The 18,536-nt window shown below is 32.5% G+C and overlaps 1 protein-coding gene across 2 annotated transcripts; it reads left to right on the forward strand.

Moving 5' to 3' along the window:
• The first annotated feature begins 1,282 nt into the window (after positions 1 to 1,282).
• Positions 1,283 to 15,834, forward strand: LOC148617325 (E3 ubiquitin-protein ligase TRIM56-like). 2 transcript variants are annotated; one of them, XM_088584952.1, is made up of 4 exons: positions 1,283 to 1,528; positions 1,878 to 1,961; positions 10,040 to 11,277; positions 12,465 to 15,834. In XM_088584952.1, exons 3-4 carry the CDS (start codon positions 10,042 to 10,044, stop codon positions 13,122 to 13,124), a joined length of 1,896 nt encoding a protein of 631 aa, XP_088441078.1. In that variant the 5' UTR covers positions 1,283 to 1,528; positions 1,878 to 1,961; positions 10,040 to 10,041; the 3' UTR covers positions 13,125 to 15,834. The 2 variants fall into 2 exon arrangements, with proteins under 2 accessions (XP_088441078.1, XP_088441077.1); XM_088584951.1 differs by lacking the exon at positions 1,878 to 1,961.
• The last annotated feature ends 2,702 nt before the right edge of the window (positions 15,835 to 18,536 follow it).

The following is an 18,536-nucleotide window of genomic DNA, read 5'->3' on the forward strand; positions in this document are numbered from 1 at the left end:
ATTGTAAAATTACGCAAATAACTAAAAAAAAAGTTGGGTTTAGCTAAAATCTGGTAGGGAGTAAGATTGTTCAGCATGATGGAATGGACCTATGCCGAAATTTTTAAAAAGATCCGTTGACAAATGAATGAATTATGGGTCCTGAAATGGATTTTTTTAAAATCTGCTCTTAGACAACTTGTAGGATGGATTGTAACCAAACATTGCATGAACGTTTGTTAGGATATCCCTAACAAATTTTTATATGTCGAAAACATGGCTACCACTAAAAAAATTGACGACTTGTTGAAATAATTTGAAAACCAAAGGGATTACCCTCATTTTCTGGGGGAGGAACTGATCAGCATGGCGAGAGCCGCCTATGCTGAAATTTTCATAAAGATCTGTTGCTCAGTGTTGGAGTTATTGTCCTTGAAGAGAAAAAAATGACAATAAGAGATTTATTTTATAATATGAAAACCGGGTGGATAACTAAGATGCTCTGTTTTGATTAAATGATTCCTGTGAGTATAGTATAGTAAGGTCAAGAGTCCAGCTTCAGAAAGCTACGAAGACTATTTTTGACAAGTGAGCGATTCCGGCTCTCTAGAGCCCCTCGATTCTTTTTTTGTTTTACCTTTAAAACCATTTTGCCCAACAAATAAAATTATCTCGCGATAAAGTCTCAACTTCAATAAGACGCACATATTTCAATACCATTTACTTTATGCAAAATATGCGTTTATACTATATATACCTTTTAAATAAAACTGACGAAAAGTGAATATATGCAAATATATCAGTATTATACAATAAAATGTGCAACTTGAAGTTTCATTGCCAGAAAAAAATGATACATGTATAAGTGAATATTTTCGTTTCAAAATACCTTATGAAGTTGATTTATCACAAATTATTTTGGGAACAAAATTTACATTTATCTTCAGAACAAGAATAGAAGCAGATCATTTCATTCAATAAAATGTCGAATATTTCTAAAGAAGTAAAAGTGTAAAATTTAAACCTATCTGAAAGAAAATATTTAAATTTAATACTTCAACAATACGTAGATAAGAGAATAAATATAATGAATATATATATGTATAAACCGGAGGGATAGTTATACTAAAATCCTGTTAGAATTTTATACTTACTACCGATGGTATAGTATTTTCATTGATTAAAGTCATTGAACCTTGTACAAAAATATATAATATGAATAAAAGCTTTCGATCCGTAATTCGCGATAAACCGCACCTTTGATACTTGCCTCTAAAGTCATCTGTCTGTACACGTTTGTTTATACTGTTGGTTATACCTGAACACACCGGTAATATATTTCAACTTGATCAATTGATCGCTGATCATTTAAAGTTTACTTCGCACTGTGTTTACAGTTCTATATCAAGTCTATAAGAAGCTTAAGGGATTTTTATTGCCAGTTATTTGACAGTGTCTGTCTGTGGGTAGAAAGGAATACATGTAGTAACAATATCAGATAAAGCTAGGATTCCATGTTGGAAATCGTTGATTGATTAGAAAAATACAGGTAAGCAATCGCAACATGTATGTGTTCAGGTGTTTTTGAATCATGATCGGTTATGTACATGTATTTCATATTTTCCGACTTACTAATGAAGAAACCAAACGAGCGAGAAAGAAATATAATGTACCTCTAATCAATAATGGCTATATTTTAGAAATGTTGCTACTTAAAATGTGATTGAAAGTGGATAAAGCCAACGAAACAGATATGTTGACATTTTGCTTCGAGCTTAAGTTGATAATAGGGTAAATGAATTTGTGCTTCTTATTACTTTATTTGCCATTATTATAATTGAATTGGGTAAATTTTTTATTAGCACAAACTTCATATTTTTACCTGTCATTATTCATAGGTGTCAACTGTTGAACTCAAACACAAAATGTTAAATACTAGTACATTTATATCAATAAAACGTCATGTAGAAGAATCATTTTATGTAAGTATCTTTAAAGTTATTGATTGTGTATCTTGTTTCATCTTGAAGCTTTAAATTTTAGCTGAGTTGAATGTTATAATACGGTATTTCTTAATTATTTGTAGGGAGAATGAACAAAATTGACATTTATACCTGCATTCTTTTGCCTATATTTTTTCTACACGTGTACTATACCATTGGCTGACTCAAAGGGTGTGATTCTGGGGGTTAAAACCCCCTTATGTCGAAAAGGATGGTTAATGCCATGCTAAAGTTAGGCACAAACAAACAAATAATAGCCTGGGCTCACTTTTCTGGAACCTTCTGAAACCCCCTTTTCTAATCATTGGAAACCGAAGTGCCCATGTATGCCCACCGAATAGCTGGAATGTTGCAGTTAGAACCGGAGTCTGAGCACTTTTTAAAAGGATTGTTAAGTATTAAACTTGAGATTTCCCTTGACTCTCTTCCACTGATCTTTGCTGTACTATCGTTCGAAGTCAACAACTTAACGATTAAGCATATAAAGCATATCATGACGAACAATGGCTAAGTGTATTATCTATAAATAAGATGTTTATCGCTGTCATATGTATGTGTTGATTCAGAAACCAATTTAAAATTAAATACCAAATAATCGACTTTTCTTCCTAAAAACAAATCAAGGGTCAATCGGTCCATTCAAAAAGCGCTTTGAAAATAGAGTGGACCTTTGCTATTCATTCGTAGTTATACATTCTTCTTCCTTCACTCAATAGTAAATAACCGTTCTTTCAAACCGCATTTAAATAGAACCGAGGGTACTTAGCTGATCCTATTGTTATATGACCAATCACGAAACAATTATAAGAAAGTCCAGTGCTTATCAATACGATTTTAAACACTCGTAATAATAGGTAGTGTTACAATTCATATTAACCTTTATAAATATTTGATTAATTTTTCGTGCCCTGACAAAGCAAAGATCATAGAAAGTTTATCCTCCATGGGGAGACCATCACGATTGACACGACAGAGACAAATTCCTTCGTTGTTCACAGGAATATTTGAATTCCGTCAAGATTTATAATGCTGTATATAAGATAACGTATTTTGTTCAACGACTGTTTAATCCCTTTCAATATTTCACCTATACAAACCTTTGGTATTTACGACCTTAACCAGTTAATCATTGTTCATGAGGAACGATGTGTAAATGAAAAGATACTTGTAAAAAGTGTTGAAAGTAGGTTAATGGTGCGCCTTTGATGGACCACTGTGCTAATGTCAGGGTACATGACCATGGTCCATAGTGTGCATGTTATCTGTGAAGTGGGAAGGGTGGCAGAAATAGTCCACCATACATCTATACATATATATATATTATGACAGTTTAATATACTAAACAGCATAAATGTCCATTTAGTATTTTTTTTTTCTGAGAGAAGGTGTCACATACTTTATAATGCCTTTTCTTAAGAGAGATGGTATTAAATTTTCATGAATCCCGATATTATGTAAGAATGAACTATAAATTAATGCATGTAGAAGAACATTTCTGTGTGGAATGTGTGAGGCACCAATGCTGTTTTGACATTTTTTCGTGTTTTAACTATACATGTGTGTTATATATATCTTAAGGAAAAAGGTGCTTTCGTAGTTGTTTTACCTTTTTTTGCATAACACTTAACACTTCGTACATGAATATTGACCAATCAAATAATTGAAATCATGCAGATCATTGGTTGCAGGACGTATCAAATTGAAAGAAACCATGCTAAAGATTTTTTTATGTTTTAAGCTTGACTTTCTTCCCTAATTTAGTATTAAACATGAGAAAACTCCCGAGGTTTGAACAAATATAATACACTTTCGTACATGTGCTGTACATGTACCTGTTTTCTCAGCCAAGTTACTAAATAAATGTCAAAATAACAATTCCGAACTTGGAGAGGAACTGATACATCTTGCGTGTCCAACTCCGTATTCAGACGCGGTTATCAGATTCAGGTTTTTTTTGTGAGTATATTTACACAAAACCCTTTTTTACATTTTTTCTTTTTTCTCTAAAAACCAAATACATTAGTACAGAGAAAAAATAATCCTCCTTTCGGTTTGCATTGATTGTTGTTTACCTGAGGCAGGTGCTCCTTAATAAAGGTATTGATCATTGTACAAACGTATGTAAACTATACATGTAAGACCACTAATGAGATCGCTAAGTATCTTCATCCCACAGTCATGACGCTGAATTTATTTTTGATGTTACTAGATTAATATTTTGAACATTCGTTTGTATTTTTTTTCATCAAGCTCAAATATCTTAATATAGGGAAGTTTGAATTAGTTGCCGTGATTGATTCTATGTAAAAATCAGTTTTAAAATCCGTTCAATCATATTACTTTAAATAAAAGTGAGATTCGTCTGTTCAGTGTCTTGCTGAGATCATGGCTTAACAAACATTGATATTACGTATTTGTATATTTAATGCTTTTATTTATCTTTGAAACAACATTGCAACGATGTATATTTCTTGTCAAAAAGCCTTAAAATTTATTCATTGGCATGTCTGTAAGTCGGTTCATCAAAATAAACATTTACATAGTTTTCGTTAACACTATACTTCAAAAACGTAGAGTCGGCAGATTTAATGTAACAACATTCCTTTGGAGAATTTTATAACCTAATCCATTGCTCTGGCTATGCTCCAGGGTTACGCTCTTATTCTACTATAGGGCTCCCTCCAGTATTATTAATACAATGACACTTTCAAGAGAAAAATTAATAAAACAAACGTTGAACTAACGGCTAAATGTTATGCGAGCTATGTATGGTGCAACGAATTTCACTTCCAGTTTACAAATTAATTGCTGTGCTTTGTAAGAATCAGGCAGCGAGTGAATAATTGTGAAAAAAAAACACACTGTCAAGTCTTTCCGTGAAATCTTTTTCTAATGTTATCTGAAACGCAGAAATGGTATTCATCATTAATTCGAGGTATAAGTGACATGAAATGTATTGCAGTCTTATCATCTAAGGGAGATAACCCACTTTCCCCATCAATCTTTTGTAACTTTGAACTCTGACACTTCTAAGACGAACAAACACTCAAATTCACTTAATCAGACAATAACGAACCGACCGAATATAATATAGTGCCAAAAACGTACCATAAAATGTTAAAGATCTTAATAATCAAATAATTATTTTTATAAGAAAGAAAGGATGCCATGTTCTAGGCGATAGGGAATAGTTGCATGTTTTGACAAATATGTCAAATTAAACATATTTACACAAAGCATCTATTGGTTGAATCGTTGGTCTTTTGAACATGTTTTATTGTATATTAAGTTTAAATGAAGTATAGATTAAAAGAAAAAGAATCGTATCAAAACTTACATACTTTTGGAGATCTGAATATAAAGCATCTATTCACAAAATTAAAATTTGAGTCATAATTAAGAAAATTAAGGTATGTAAACAGGCTATCTGTTAATGCCTGACCGACCTCTGTATTGTTGTAAGCACACCTTTATGAAAAACTTCACATTCACACTATAAACCAAATATTGTATGTGTTTTAATAAAATCAAATTTTCAATGTCAATATTGATAAGTTATGCCATTGTTGTACTTGAGTCTACCCGTTTTGTAAATGTGATAAATGGGATTTGGGTTTAATTAAAATGTTCTGGGGATAGGCTGGCAGGTTCTGAAATAACAAAATTAACATGAAAATTGGTACACTGTTCACACGAACGTTTATGTCAAAGGATTTATAGGTTAGAAGTAAGCCATTACTGTGTCATTGCAGGGTATTGGTTTAATCAGACCACTCAGTCGGACAGTCACTGCTTCTTTTTTTAGCAATACAAATAATACTTAGTAGAAAATTGATTGCTTTATACAAACTAAATTGAACTTCTTCAATTTAAAATGGAATGTTAAAATAACATGGACACGAAAACAACTTGTTATATATATTCAATTTACAATATACAGGCATGATAACATTTCAACGTGTGTTTCTATAATTACAGACGTTATAACATCCCGACATTTGTTTCTACAATAAACATGCATGATTCTATTCCGACGTTTGTTTCGGATACAATTATCTCAAGTTTGTTTTTTCACATTCCGACGTATGTTCTTAGAACATTTTATTCAATTAATGTTTACTTCGTTAACCCCCCCCCCCCTGATTCATGCCTTTATATATATAGAAACTTTTGAATATTATTATCGTCTGCTTTAAGAAAAGGTGTGCTTTTCGGAAAAAAAAAATATAGATTTAATGTTTTTTTTCCAGTAGACATCAATGCTCCCTAAATGTTTTCTATATGCGTAGATGTTTGTAGGTTTCAACAATTACCTTATTTTGGTTTCCCGCGATCTCCCTTAATAATGTGTGTACTCCAGTTATCGTAATCAATTACTTTCAAATTGGACAATTAATTGAATGAATGTAATTTCGAGAAAGAAAGTAAGATTGTTTCATGAATTGGAAGGAATTGCCACTTATCAATCATGACAAGAGCAAATTCAGCATGTTTATGTGCATATGCAAACTCAGATCTTACTGAAAATATAACGTACATGTATATCTGATGTGAAATTTTTGATAAAATATAAAGATAAAATCCCTTGACAAACATTAAAGAGATAGTTGATCCTGGTACGCCCTGAAAAACAAACAATATAGACATACTCCTTTTTAGATAGATATGCTTTATTCATGTCACAATCTCGATGAAAAGACTTCAAAGTGAATGGTTTGGCAGTTTACCATTTCAGTTTGTCATTTTTCATTTTTATGAAAAAAAATCATGTTTTTTTTTCTCTTCAAATCGAGTTGACAGTAAGACATACAATTATTGCTTGTTCATTTATCCGAACCATTCTTGAATTTATCGTTTTAAAATGTTTTGGTATAAAAAGCATTGAGTTGCCATTTCTCCCATCTCAACCGAAGGCAATCTGTTGTGATAATTTACAGCACCGGATCGCCTAGGTTCAAAATGAGCGTAACGTCTTATTGAAATAAACATGGTCTACAACATTCCTATTTACGATACACATAAGTAGAATTTCATTGTGTATTCCCGCTTATGTTTTTAAAGTATGATTTGATCAGTATAAACAGATTGGATTATTTAAAAATATAAAACAAAACAAATTATGTTAGAAGTTAACATGAATATTAAACAGATAATAGTTCTCTAAATTGCGAAAAGTTAGATACCATTCTAAAAAGTTGGAGTTTTAAATGTTTGAATAGATAGTAAAGTAAATCATGTAATTGGACCAATTTTCAAAATAAAAGCATTTAAACGGGGTGTTGATAATGAATGTAGATTGAACGATAGTCTTGTTAGAAACAATTCCGATAGCAACCGGATTCACCTTTCCCGTTTAAAATGCAAAATAAGCTAAGGTGCTATGGTATACAATTTATAATCTGTTTATTCAAAGGCATTTTTTTGGTGGTAAACAACTAATGTGATAAATTATCCGTAACTAACCTAGTATACATGTATACATGTATGTTTTCCACTTTCAATCATGTTTCATTTTTATTCACAATGAAATCAAAATTTTCAATCATACAGAGAAAAAAAACTCTATTGATTTCTGACCTTGGTAAGTAATTAAGTTTCCTGTATTGACACTGCAGCAGAATATAACTGTTCTTGGGTCACAAGTCATGCATGAAGGAGTTGACGATAAAAATACCATGGTCCTCTACAAAGTTAACTTAACCGACTTAATGTACAAATACAATACAAACATTTTTTTCATACACTATCAAGTCGAATTAATTAATAGATGTGTACTTAGATCATTTACAATTATAATTGATCAGTTCCTTCATTGATGCTTTATAAATACGGTTCTAGCAAAATTGTGAATGGTTTATGCTCACACAGTAATTACTCACCCAATTTATTTGCATTGCTCAAATCGAACCAAAATCTGAATTGAAATGTATTGTCACACAGTCTGAAACTTCGCCAAATCTTACTATTATCATAACCTTTTGTTGGTCTCGTAAAAGCCATGATTTATCGTTGACACCATAGAACGGGACCAACCAATTAATGGGAAGCCCATTCATCAAACCAGTTTGTATCGGTGCATTGCATTATGTTTGCTTGATTAAAAGTTTCTTTTAAATGCACTCTGGACTACTGACACCGTATAAACATATAAAAACAAGCGTGATAAGTTTAAGTCAAATACACATATTCCAAATGTTTAAATAACCTAGTCAGCTGCTCTTATTCGAGGAACGTTTTTGCAGCTAAAAAACTTGAAAGAACCCGTGTTAGTATAGACGATTCATACGTAAATTCGAAACGGAATTATACAGATGTGAAAGAGAAATATACTTTCATTGAAAGAAGTCGAAGACCTGCTACTGTATAAAGGCACTTGAACACTGAGAGACATTGTATATTCACAGTGTATCGATTACAGTACCTGTTAATTGCTCACGAGTTAAAGAAAAAAACGAACTTCTAACATATCGAATATTACCGAATTTTCTAAACATTTGACATAAAACAGTGTTTTATTTCTAATGCATGACCCCATTTGAGCAAAAAGTACTCACTTAACCATATTTCACGTACTCTACTCTTTAAATGTACCAAGAAGGCTCTCAGCTTTCATGTTCATTGTTAACCCGATTTAAAAGTAAGTGAATGAGAAGCTTTTCACGCCTAATGCAGTATACTAGTTACTTGATTACTAGTATACATCAATGAACGCTGCAAAAATTTAAATTAATTGATACATTGTTCTGAGGAACTGCTGTAACTCAAAATGAATTCCAACCTTGTTTTTGATGAAATGATATTTTTTCACTTTAATAAGTCAGAGTACCAGTATATAAGTCACGAACTTTGTGTCAAAAGTTATTTATTGTCTTTATGATTGAAGCATAAGTAGGTCTGTACGACAAGTGTACAGGAATTTACATGTTAATGAGTAAATTTCATATATTCGTATAGAAGCCGAAATAAAAATCTTATCGTTCAGCATATACATGCATACAAGTCTTGATGGCTAGGCGATGCCCACATCCTGGTTTTTGATCGGAAATTCGCTGTTGGGGAAGGGGTCGTTGTCCTTTCAACGCTTTCTCAACAATTTTACTTTCCTCCTATTTTCAAGGAGAAAACATTTTGTTGTTGTATTAAAGATGATATTTTAATATCGATATCTGAACTACAAACCTTGCTGTTTATAATTATGATTCAGTGGCGAATCCATGGGATGGTTCTGATCTTTTTGATTGAAAAAATTATTAATTTTGTCCCAGATAGAAGCAAACAAATAATTAAATGATAACATAGAACCCCTTTTCATAAATTTCTGTATCTGAACCCTTGCTTTTAAAAAATTCTGGATCAATCACTGGTATTTTATGAGTGTACCCAATATAGTAAGACATATGTAAGTTCAAGCTGTTTGAAATAAGTTAATGGCAATGTGAACGAATATATTTTTAATGATTATTTAAAGTTTTAAATTCTTGATTTTTATGAGAAAATACTACATCAATAGATTATTATTTCAAAAATCAATGCTTGAATTCAGTATTAAAATATTATATATATAAATTCGATAGATGTTTTACTTTGCTGATAAGATTTTTCAATTTTTTATACATAAAAAATATTAAAACCAGTGTCCTGTGTAAATTGTGATATATACTGGGTCTTGTTCGTGCGTGTCTTTAAGGAAATTACATCTTTAAGAAACGGAGCGTCAATTTCCTATTAACTTTTATCACCACCATTTAAAATTCATTAGATAGTATTGAGTTTTGTATTGAGTACAAGAGGTATTGTTAATTCGATAAAATGGAGATCGTCGGTTTGCTGAAGGTGCATGTATTACGGGTTATTTTTTAGGCAATATTTAAAGGGAAATCCAGGCTTGCATGTTTATTTGGCAAAGTCTAGTTCACTTGCCAATTAGTTAAAGCAACAAATTATTTTCTACAGGGCGTTTTGAGATTTTATGTTTATATAGCTTGATATATTGAATTATTGAAATATACTAAACATGCATATATGAGTTAATTAATTTGCCATGATATTTTTTTCAGAGATGGCCACCGAAGATAAGCCGTTGCAAAATGGCCATGCTTTCGCGGACGACATATGTCTTTGTGGTGAGTGTAAAAAGACTTTTACTTCCCCGCGTTCGTTGCCTTGTTTACACACATTCTGCAGTGACTGTTTAGAATCTTACATAAAAAAATCAATGGGAAGTAATGGGCAGAGGTTTTTCACTTGTCCAACTTGTGATATGGAAATTGACGTGCCGAACGATGCACTCCCAGGGAAATATGCCTCCACATTTCCAATGGATAGCTTTATGGGGAAATTAGTTGAACTTGTAAACGCCACGAGCTTGGATAAGAAATGTGATATTTGCGAACGACGCGAAGAAAAAGTTGCCGCGCAGCATTGGTGCATGGACTGTTTTGATGCACTCTGTGATCCTTGTTTGAAAGTGCATGTCCATGGTAAAACGACATCAAATCACGTGGTCTTCCAATCGGAAGAACTTCGACAAATACCATTAGAAAATCTGATGAAGAAGAAAAACAAAGTTCCATGTGGAAAACACAATGAAACAATTACATTATTCTGTGTGGACTGTCGAGAACCGCTGTGTGTCCAGTGTATGGCAGTTTCACATAGACGGTGCGAGAACGTCATTACAGTCGCGGACGCAATGACCTCTAGAACTGATGTCAAGGACATTTTGGATCGGTTGGAATCTTTGAAAGACTCTGTTCATGGAACAAATGGACTAGGAGAAAATGATAAAGTTTTAGAGTCAAGTATTGATAATGCTCGCATTAAAATTATTTCAGTGTGTAACTCTCTCGTGGAGAAGGTACGAGAAGAGCAGGAGAAGTTACTACGCCAACTTGATGACACAGCATACAAAGCCAGAAAAGTTCTCAAAAGTAGAATTGAACCTCGGAAAACAGGGTCAAAAACCATCCAAGCTGCCCACGAAAGAATGAAAATACTTATGAAATATGGCAGCGATGTGGATATACTCTTAGCCTACAATCAAGTAAAAAAGCAGATTGATTCTTGCCAGGGTTCTGTTGCCGAAATTGATCCAAAAAGCATGGTTGTTAAAATAAACTTTGACCTTGCTGAAAATGTTGATCAGTTTATGCAAGAGTTCAAAGAAGTTGGGCTATTGAGTATCGACGATAACAGTGACGACATTGGTTTATCGTCATGGGGTGTCACCTGTACCAGTACTGATGATATTATTGTAACTGATTGCAAGAATAGAAGAATCCAGAAATTCAGCAAGGTATGTTAACAATTTATACATATTATAATTTTAGATTAAAAAGAAGATAATGGAAATGCTTCCGAAGTAAAGCAACCATAACAAAAATATGCATGCACAATCACAACAATAATACAATCTGGTACATGCACATCATCAATATAAGATCAGTCAGACCTATTAGAAGTATTCACAATGTTATGGTTTAGTGCAATTTTTTTTTCCGAAGAAGAAACTGACATATTAGATACTTGAATTATTTTAGATGGTTCAATTTCGTTTAACTGTATTAAACAATTTATTGTTGTTAACCACTAGTAGACACACACTGGAGATATTGACTGAATTAAACCATTAACATAGGCAATCCCAGTGACATATCTCGAAATAATTCAAAGCACTGCAGATGCCGGTAACAATATGTACAAGAAGGTATCTCTCGTACACTTGATACACCGACAAGTAATGTTGCTGAGATACAACATCGTTCAGAAACACTATTTGCCCTTTTGTCCCGCCAGCAAATGTTATGGCTTAGTTTAACCTTCAAATATGGTAAACAATATCAAATTTACACTCACTGCAATTTACTACTTTCATGCAAATACCAGTCTGAAATGAGAACGATAATAACAAGTACTCGTAAATCTTTATAAATATCTTATGCAATATATATTGAAAATGAGACTTCTTAATAGAGTTGCAATTGTTAAAGATTATAAACTACACTCTTGACAAGCCTAGATACCCTGTATAGGTTTTGTATTTGATTATACAAAGTAGAATAAAATGACATGTAGATAGACTGAACATTAATGTCTGCATTCTGTAGGTGAATTCATTTGTTTGGATGGGCTCCCATTTTCCAATATTTATTGTTCACATTTGCACATGACAGATAAGATTTATGTGTTCAGAAAAAAAGATCAATTTCCGATTGATGTGAGCATCTCAGCAACCGAACACCTGAATCTAAGAAACACCAACCCACCTTTTACATAAGTATAAATCATTTCAGGTTAAAAAAACGAAAATTGTAATAAATTTACCACACGTAAAGGTCGAGAAAATGTCAAGATACATACTTGTATAAGGTTGTTGTCAGGACAGGCGTATACGTCCAGGAATGGTATGAGTGAAAGATGTGAAAAAAAAACCCCAATTTACTTAGTTCAGCAACCGTCTCATAAAGATTTATTATATTTTAGTTTGGCGACTTGGTTGATTATGTCCAGCTCGAAGATGAACCACGTGATATTACTACAATCGGAAGGAACGACGATGTCGCCATAACTTTAGTTGGGAAGTTGATTATCTTTTTATCAACGCGGAAATCTATGCAACTCCTAAAACGAGCCAAAACAGAACGGCAGTATGATGGCATTGCATTTTCTTCCAAAGATGCGTTCTTAGTTGTAAGCTCCATACGAGATTGTCTGGTTGACATTATTCAGCTTGGCGGTGAGGTTATTCGATCGATACATTCCGATACTGTCGGTCATCCGCTCTTCCGACACCCTCGGTATGTTGCCGTGTCACCAGAAGGCCCCATTGTCGTTTCCGACGTTGAACTAGGCACCATAATATCTTTTGACCATCATGGCCGTATTCTTTCGCAATACAAACCAGAAAGTGGGAAAGGTCTTAAGAAACCTCAGGGTGTTAGTGTGGACAAAATTGGCAATATCTTTGTTGCAGATAACGGTAACAACCGGGTTCAACTGTGTACCAACGATGGAGTATTTCAGAGGAACGTACTTGGAAACGAAAGTGGACTGGACAAACCTGTTGCAATCGATGTCAGCAATAGTAACAGGATGATCATTGTTCAGAACGATGGGATGGTCAAGGTTTTTAGCTACTCTTGATCTTTGGTGGTTAAAAGTGACAGGTTCAGTTTTAATTTCTTTATTGTTTTAACTTATCCTACAAATTGATGTGGTTATAACGGGTGTTACTCAAAGCCATACAGCTTTTACGCATCTTCAATGTACGTATGTAGAATATACTACTTATCGTGAAAGACGTAATATTCAGTTATATACATGTACATGTATAGTAATATATGACTAGTATTTATAGTTTTTAGTGCTAATGAGTTTTAAAGAAATTGACAAAAGTTATAAATTGGTTTGTATACTAAATGTTAAATGATATATATTCTTCATGCATCTATTTATTTAGTTCTACACTTGTGCAACATCTGCATAAATTATATACATGTACATTTGTCTGTATGTTATAATATAAAAATTTGAATATAGATATTTAAATGTATAAAACACCTGTAACTAATATTGCATTTAACATGAAGATTAATTTTTGGATGAACATGCATGGCAATTTTTATCCTTCTTAATACATAAACGTTTGCTTATGATATAATGTACGTTATAGGTAAATTCTATGTGGTCACGATATCAAGTTAAAAGTAATAATTATCAAATTAAGTTGAAATTTTGACATAACCGAAGGCGATTATTCCTTCAAATCTAAATCAAGTGCTATAATCACTTGTGTCAATATTTGAGTAGGAAACACTTCAACTGATTTATTTGAAATTAATTAAATAATTTAGATATTATTCATTGATACTACGTCAATCATTTGTTTGATAACGCTAGAAAACGTAAGTATATAAATAACCTATATACAAGTATACTCTTTTCTGTTCAACAAAGGTGTTCCAAAAGGGTTGCTAAAAAATAACCCAGACTTTCACCTCATTTGAATAATACTTTGCGTATTTTTTTCTTGTCAGTAAAGCATTACATATATTTTGGTGCTGCATTCATTACATTGACTTCTAACATGACATTGCATACGTCATTTTGTTTAATCATCGATTCAATTTATATAGCTGAAGTGAAATCAATTCCACTGAAATATTGACAAGTTGGGTTCTTGACTACGAATACCTTGAATAAAGATTGACATACACGTACATATATTACTTCATCTCTAATCCATTATATAAAATAATTTCAGTCGGTCATTAATAAGAATTGATAGGCGCTGATTCAGATATCACCAGCACGCAGTTTTCAGAGTTTTCAAACAAGAAGGGGGATACGGTTCCAACCAGTTGGTACCTCGGACTGCCAAAAATAGGTTCATATATTGAACCGAACGTGGTTAACTTTTTACATAGGAAGTTGGTGGCCAAGAACGTTAATTAGTTTATACACTACTGCCTTCCACTATAACAGCTGATTATTCTGACAGGTTATAACATCTGACCTTGATTATTAAGATGACAGAAGATATGAATTTATATTGAGTTTCTTGACCCTGTTTTATTAAATAGTCTCAAATTGAAATTATCAAAATTCCAGCATTCTGAAGGTCATGAAGGAAATGATGAAAAACTAAAGGTGTAGGGGCATAAAGCTATCAATATTGCTCCAAAATATCAACTTTGTTGTAATAATATAAACATTCTTTAAAACATAGTAAAAGTTTTGACATTAGTTCATTGTAATGGTACCATAATTATACGCCATTTAACAAAACAAAAACTACTGAGAATTGTAAATTGTGTTGTTTTTCTGACAGATTTACATCCAGAAGACTATGTCCACACCCAAGAAACAAATTTGTAATAATCACTGTATTCATTAAATGCACATTTAATTTAAGTTGTTTCTTTGGTGTAAAAACAATTTGCTTGCCAAAAATATTACTGGAAAGTATCCAAAAAGGAGAAAATTGACAAAATATCTGAATTTTGTCAACTTCAAGCAATTTTTTTGGCCTTTTATGCAAGAATTATCAGCAATCTTTATGTTTTCTCAGCCGTTATGGATTCAAGTCTCCCAATTCACGATTATTTCTCTCAACATACAGTTGTTTATTAGGCTAATTAAGAGTATAGCCCCTTCTTCTTTGTACCTGTCTTAGGTGGATGATATGACTTTTTTTTATCCCAGTATAAGTGGCCATTTATTGTATTTGACAATAATTTATTATCATTGTTTGTTGAAAGTCTGTGTTGTCCCCGAAACAATTTAGAAACAAATCATATTTCTAAGCTACTGTGAAATAAATGATCATCATACATGTATATGGTCATTCATTAAATTTTAAAAAACTTTATTACTTTCATACGTACAAACCCAATCTGATCGATGGATAGATTTGGTAATGATTCCAGTCAGTAAAGGTATTCAAGAAACGTCAGCTTTTATCATTGGTATGCGCTCAAATTATGACTTGTTGCTGTACTTTAACATTAAATATTTGTTTATACAAACATAAAAATGGTTTAATGGCATGTCTGTATCGAGGTCTATGATCAAGTTTGAATCAAATAACGTTAGTTTTTCTTTTGTATTAGTGCAATGTATATTTATATATTTTTTTATTTGAATCATACATTTATTTTAGATTGGTCATGGTGCGTGTGTAATGTGAAAACAATATACCTTATAGAAAAAAATAATTCCAAAATAGATAGCTGGAAAAAATGTTATGTCCGTTCGTGTGGTTTGAATGTGTTGAGAGATTCAGATATTGTGAAATTTCATTGTGATATATAAATCCGTCCAATATTATATTTATATTATAACTCTGTTGTTATATTGTATTTCATTTAACCTCGAACTGAATGATTATCATGAGTACAAAATAACGACAAGCAAAAGATACTATAATGTATAAACTCTGAACCAAAAATATGGAATGACTTAAAAATACCTACGTATAGTATGCTCATCTCAAAAAGAGACGCAACTTGCCCAGTTCGTCAGTTTCAGTTTTCATTATGTTCATGTTCAATAATACATCAACAATCCTTATGTTTAGTATTTACAATTGACTTCCCAAAAATGAACTTAAAAGACACATCTTTGTTTGCTTTTATAATACATACATGATAGCAGACACACCTCAAAAGACAAAGTGATGACTTTCCAAATGGAAAATGTAAACAAACTCCTTAGTGACAGTACAACAACTTCCCGAGATTACGGATTTTACTTTTCAAAGTTGATCCGTTACCGTCGTGCATGTGAATTGTGCTCAGATTTCATTTGTAGAGCAACGAAAATGTCAAGCAACTTCTTAGATAGAGGTTTCTTCAGTCATTATTGCTATCGTCACTACAGAAGTATGAGGAATTAAATTACAATATAATTGACCGATTATCGGTAAAATGAAATACCGAAGGGTCAGCAGTGGGATGATTCAGATTCGTCAAAATCCAAAAAAAAACATGGCCTGAACGTGAACACATGAAACCGAGACGACCTACATACATATCTCCCACAAAAAACATGAGTGACACCAGGCGCTCCGGAAGGGTAAGCATGTCCTGCTCCGCCAACGGTACCCACCACATTGCTATTGAGTATATGACATGAAGTTTAGACGCACTCACTGATAAGTAATATTTAGATAATTTTCGGGTCAACCCAACGAACTTGACACTGAGCGGATTTTACTTACATTTGTACTTGCAGTATGGCGGGTGACGCTGGCTTTTACAAGGGTATGCTTAACAAACCAGAACACCTGATGGTGTTCTGTTTTAATATGTATTTGTATTTTTTGTTGCTGTTTACATTATATATGTTTTCATGTTTTCATGTTTTGGCAATTTCTTTGCATTCTGATATGTTTCTGAATTGACTATTTGTTTTGACGCTTCGGTAATTTTTGTTGATCGATTTTCTCAATCGATGACATGTTGACTTAGTTTACCTTTAAAATTTTCTGTAATATCTTTATTTCAGTACAAAGCGTTTAACATTGTAATATAGATAAGAAAAACAAGGCAGTGCTGGATATTTTTCATTGAACAAAGCGGAATCACTTTTATTTGATACCATATTCAAATTCAATTTTAAATATTAAATAAATTCATATTAGATTTTATTTATCTATTGGACAAAATTATATTTCTATGTCCCATAAAAAAAGTGCTCCATAGGAGACAAATCCACAAATAAACTGGTACATTCAATCAATATTCGGAGAAAAATAAATATGTCTTTATTAAACCATTTAAAGTTTAAATATGGCACAATAAAATATTAGTAGACATCCTATGTATACCTCGTGCCCTACACAATAAAAATGGGGGAGGGTTCTTAATGGAACATTAGTTTGATACTATGTAGGTACAGAGCCGTGATACTTACTATTAATCGCATATTCGTGCGAAAGGAAATAATTTTAGGAGTAAGTTAATGGTGTCCGGAAAATAGTTTCTAATGCATTTTGTTTTGGTTGTTAATTACTTTTTATAAGTCGCTAATAGTGTTAGCGACTTCTTGCACTCGTAATTTCTGCATTTAATACTCGCATATGATTTGCAATGGATTAATGTGTAGTTATGCGCCACATAATCCAGCAGATCTTCGCTGTGTTCACCGCCACTTGTTATGGTTCTAGATTCATACGAGATAAATGTACTCCTTAAACATCACACACGTGTGTTCTACGTATATTTCTTACTTGAATGAGAACGGGAAGTTTACATGAAATGATCAGTTAGCTTTGAACATTACCCAGTTTCCGATTCAGGCACGAGGTTAGTCACAAGACTTTATGGGTCATATGTATTTGCATATCAAAATCAGTGACAGTGAATATTTGACGATTAGCGATTTGGAAGATTTATGTTTCTGTCCCGTTTTGTCTGTTTTGTCATTACTTGATTCATCTCCGTTATAAAATTAATAACGTCATGTGAAAAAAGACTGTATCTTAAGATATACCAAGGCTGACTCAGTCAAATATTGGTTTGTTATAATACGGTGACATTATACTCAAAATAATTTACTGGTTGTCACTGCATAGAGCCTAATATCGAGGTTTAAATTATCTTCTAAGAAAAGTAGGATGGTGAATTTTCCGTGTTAAACGTAGTCCACGTTATTTTTATAAGCCTAAAATACGCGAATTTCTAATCTTGCTGCAAGTCCCTCTCTTTAAATTTAAGAATAAATGAACAGGTTTATTGATTGCATGTATATGTAGCAATTGTTACGGGAGCCTCTTTCTCAATACTACTTAGTAGAAGCGTTATAAAAGAGATTTTCTTGTCTATATATAATAAAGAGGAACTAACGAGTTTCATATAGTGGACAAGAGACAGCAATTAAAAGAATTAAAAAAAAACACCCTTAAATCAACTGAGCAATTCGATTTTAAACTTTAACACACACAAGTATTTTTTGATTGAATCTAATATGATTGGCGTGGCCTGGATTTAGGAAATAAAACAATTACAAAAACAGTAACTCGGTCTTCATGATTTTATAGTGCAGGAATCAAAG

This window comes from Perna viridis, chromosome 5, assembly GCF_037379345.1.
Source record: "Perna viridis isolate PV_CMFRI_1.1 ecotype Kerala chromosome 5, ASM3737934v1, whole genome shotgun sequence".
NCBI classification, from domain to species: domain Eukaryota; kingdom Metazoa; phylum Mollusca; class Bivalvia; order Mytilida; family Mytilidae; genus Perna; species Perna viridis.

Bases quoted from the DNA above. Each gene is read 5' to 3' on its own strand.
- LOC148617325 (XM_088584952.1), top strand. From the start codon at position 10,042: ATGGCCACCGAAGATAAGCCGTTGCAAAATGGCCATGCTTTCGCGGAC. The intron at 11,278-12,464 runs GTATGTTAACAA...ATTATATTTTAG, and splicing joins GAATCCAGAAATTCAGCAAG to TTTGGCGACTTGGTTGATTA.